The sequence below is a fragment of the Apium graveolens genome, chromosome 4 (assembly GCF_009905375.1).
Source record: "Apium graveolens cultivar Ventura chromosome 4, ASM990537v1, whole genome shotgun sequence".
NCBI lineage: Eukaryota > Viridiplantae > Streptophyta > Magnoliopsida > Apiales > Apiaceae > Apium > Apium graveolens.
Window position 1 is genome coordinate 128,018,645 of NC_133650.1, and position 2,459 is coordinate 128,021,103.

The window sequence follows — 2,459 nt, forward strand, 5'->3', positions numbered from 1 at the left end:
TTATACATGTTAAGAGTATATTTTCAATACTTGTTCAGCTAGCATATGAGAGAAAAACACACCAAGAGATGGATAATGTCATTTTCTAAAAATTGGTACGCACATAATCAAACACAAAGTCACCGGAGAGGACCCCAATAACGCTGAAAACATATATGGATCTAATAATTGGACTTGACATTTTCGAACTTTGCGTGCCAAAAACTCACATCACCCAATGATAGCCATACTTTAATAAGCCACCTAATTCAACTCAAAAACAATTTCTACTAAAACAAAGAGTATACAATATGTTAATTAATTATCAAAACTGCTGTACTAGTAATCTGTATTTATACTTTCACCAAACGAGTGTTATTTACACTGAAGTGTTCCTTTTTGTTAAAGTCTACCCAATTCAAGTCACCCCCATGATCATCTTCAAACCCCAGCAAGTCCATTACATCTTCACTACTCCATCCCGCACGCAACAAAGTCTCCGAGAGTAATCTTACATGCAACTCCACCTCATCCTTCATGCACGTGCTGTTAACACTACTACTCCTATCATCTATATCAACTGCTGATGTTGATGATGTAGATGACCATGATGACTTCTCATCACAGCCGTCCATCATCATCATTTCTCTTACGTCATCTTCTTTCCATCCTCCTTCCTTTAATCTCCCATACACCTCTTCTAAGCATCCTCCTAGCTCCCCACTCCACCATCCGCGCGTGTCTTCACGCGCCTCCCCTTTCCTCTCTCCTAACTCCGTCCAAAACGGTATCTCTCTCGCTTCCGTTGCAGCCCATGCCGGCGCGTTAAAAAGGTTCGACAACGACGTCGGGCGCTTCGAAAACTCGCCATTGCCACTAAACTCAACCTGTTGAAAAAACCCTGAAACATCAAAACTCCAAACCCTAATCTCATCACCATTGACATAAAAAACAGGGTTTCCCGCCAAAAAAGGACTGGCCGGAATATAAAAATGCCGATAAATAGGCACAAGAACCGGTGCATTTCTCAACAACCCTTTAGCCAAATCAACAGCTTCATCATCATCAAATGGTCTAATTCCCCAAGAATCAACCCAAAATTTTCTTCTTGATACTTGTCTACATAAATACAAGATTGGCAAGTCAATTAGAATCTGAAGCTGTTGTGTAGACGATGATCGCCAGTTTGGAAAACCTGAATCGACAGGGAGGCCTTCCCGGAGAATGGATCTTAGATCAGGAGGAAATGTAAAGCGAAAAGTGGATTCAATAGATGAAAATTCAGCATCAGTGAGGCCTTTTGTGATCTGAAGATTAGAATTTTGAAGTTGGTCAATGAGATTCTTGGCGTAGGCTGCGAAGGAGAAGCAGACACGTACGGGTTTTAGGGTTTGAAGGGTGTTAGATACAGATTCTTGTTTCGTTCTTTTTGTCGCCATTGATGATCAAGGACCTTGCATCCGTTGCATGCAAATATATATTTATGTAGAGATATATAGGGGAAGGATACGGAGGAGGAGATAAGGGAGAGATGATGATGTATGATATGTGGCAAGGGAGATTTGAGATATATGTTTGTAGGTAAATAGAGAGATCGAGAGAGAGCGCGAGAGAGAGATGAGATTTTATAGAGGGATAGAGTTTGGGAAGTCGTTAGTGTAATATGGGCATGGAGGAAGGACGAGAGATACTAGGACTCCTTTGACCGTTTTGTAAATGAGATTCATCTTTATCTCCCTTTTAGACTTTTTAAGCAACCGAATTTTTGGTGCTTTATTTTTTAAATTCACGTTAACTATTTTTTATGTTTATACTTTCCTTTTATTAGGGTTGGTATTATTTTTCGAGATTTTGGTATATTTTAAGTTTACTTTTTGAATGCTGAATTTTGTGGCAAACCGATAAGAATTACTATGTCATCACTTTTGTATGCGGATGTAGTCCTGTCAATGGATCGAAAATCCGACCCGATCCGATCGAGACCATTTTAGTGGATATGGATCGATCTATTAAAAATCTGATCCGAGATCCGATCCGATAAGAAAAATCCGATTATAAATGGAGCGGATATGGATTTAGATCGATCTGATCCGTTAATAACCCGATCCGGTTTATATATATATAATGTAATAAAAATATTTTTTAATAATTCTAATTTTAAACGTATTATCCTCGAGTGAAATCTCATTATCTATATTTCGTTCGGTTAGTCTCTGTAGTCTATTCCATTTCTATAACTCTAGTTCTTTTACCTTTAAAGCCGCATAACCCAAGTTTCAATTCGTATAACACTTTTATTTCTAAGTCAAGTACCGTTATTCTCGAGTCAAGTCCAATTATCCTCGAGTCAAGTCCCATTATCTATATTTCGTTCAGTTCGATCTCCATAGTCTAGTCCATTTCTATAACCCTAGTTTTTTTACATTTTAGAGCTGCATAACCAAACTCTCAATTCATATAAAACTTTCATTTTGCAACAT

At 38.2% G+C, this 2,459-nt stretch overlaps 1 protein-coding gene across 1 annotated transcript; it reads right to left on the bottom strand.

Annotated features, from left to right (window-relative positions):
- Positions 1-332: 332 nt before the first annotated feature.
- LOC141718974 (uncharacterized) lies at positions 333-1,418 on the bottom strand. The gene has a single exon (XM_074521353.1). The coding sequence runs from the start codon at positions 1,416-1,418 to the stop codon at positions 333-335; it is 1,086 nt and encodes a 361-aa protein (XP_074377454.1).
- Positions 1,419-2,459: the final 1,041 nt, after the last annotated feature.

Excerpts from the sequence above, each read along its gene's own strand:
- LOC141718974 (XM_074521353.1), bottom strand. The coding sequence starts at position 1,418 with ATGGCGACAAAAAGAACGAAACAAGAATCTGTATCTAACACCCTTCAA.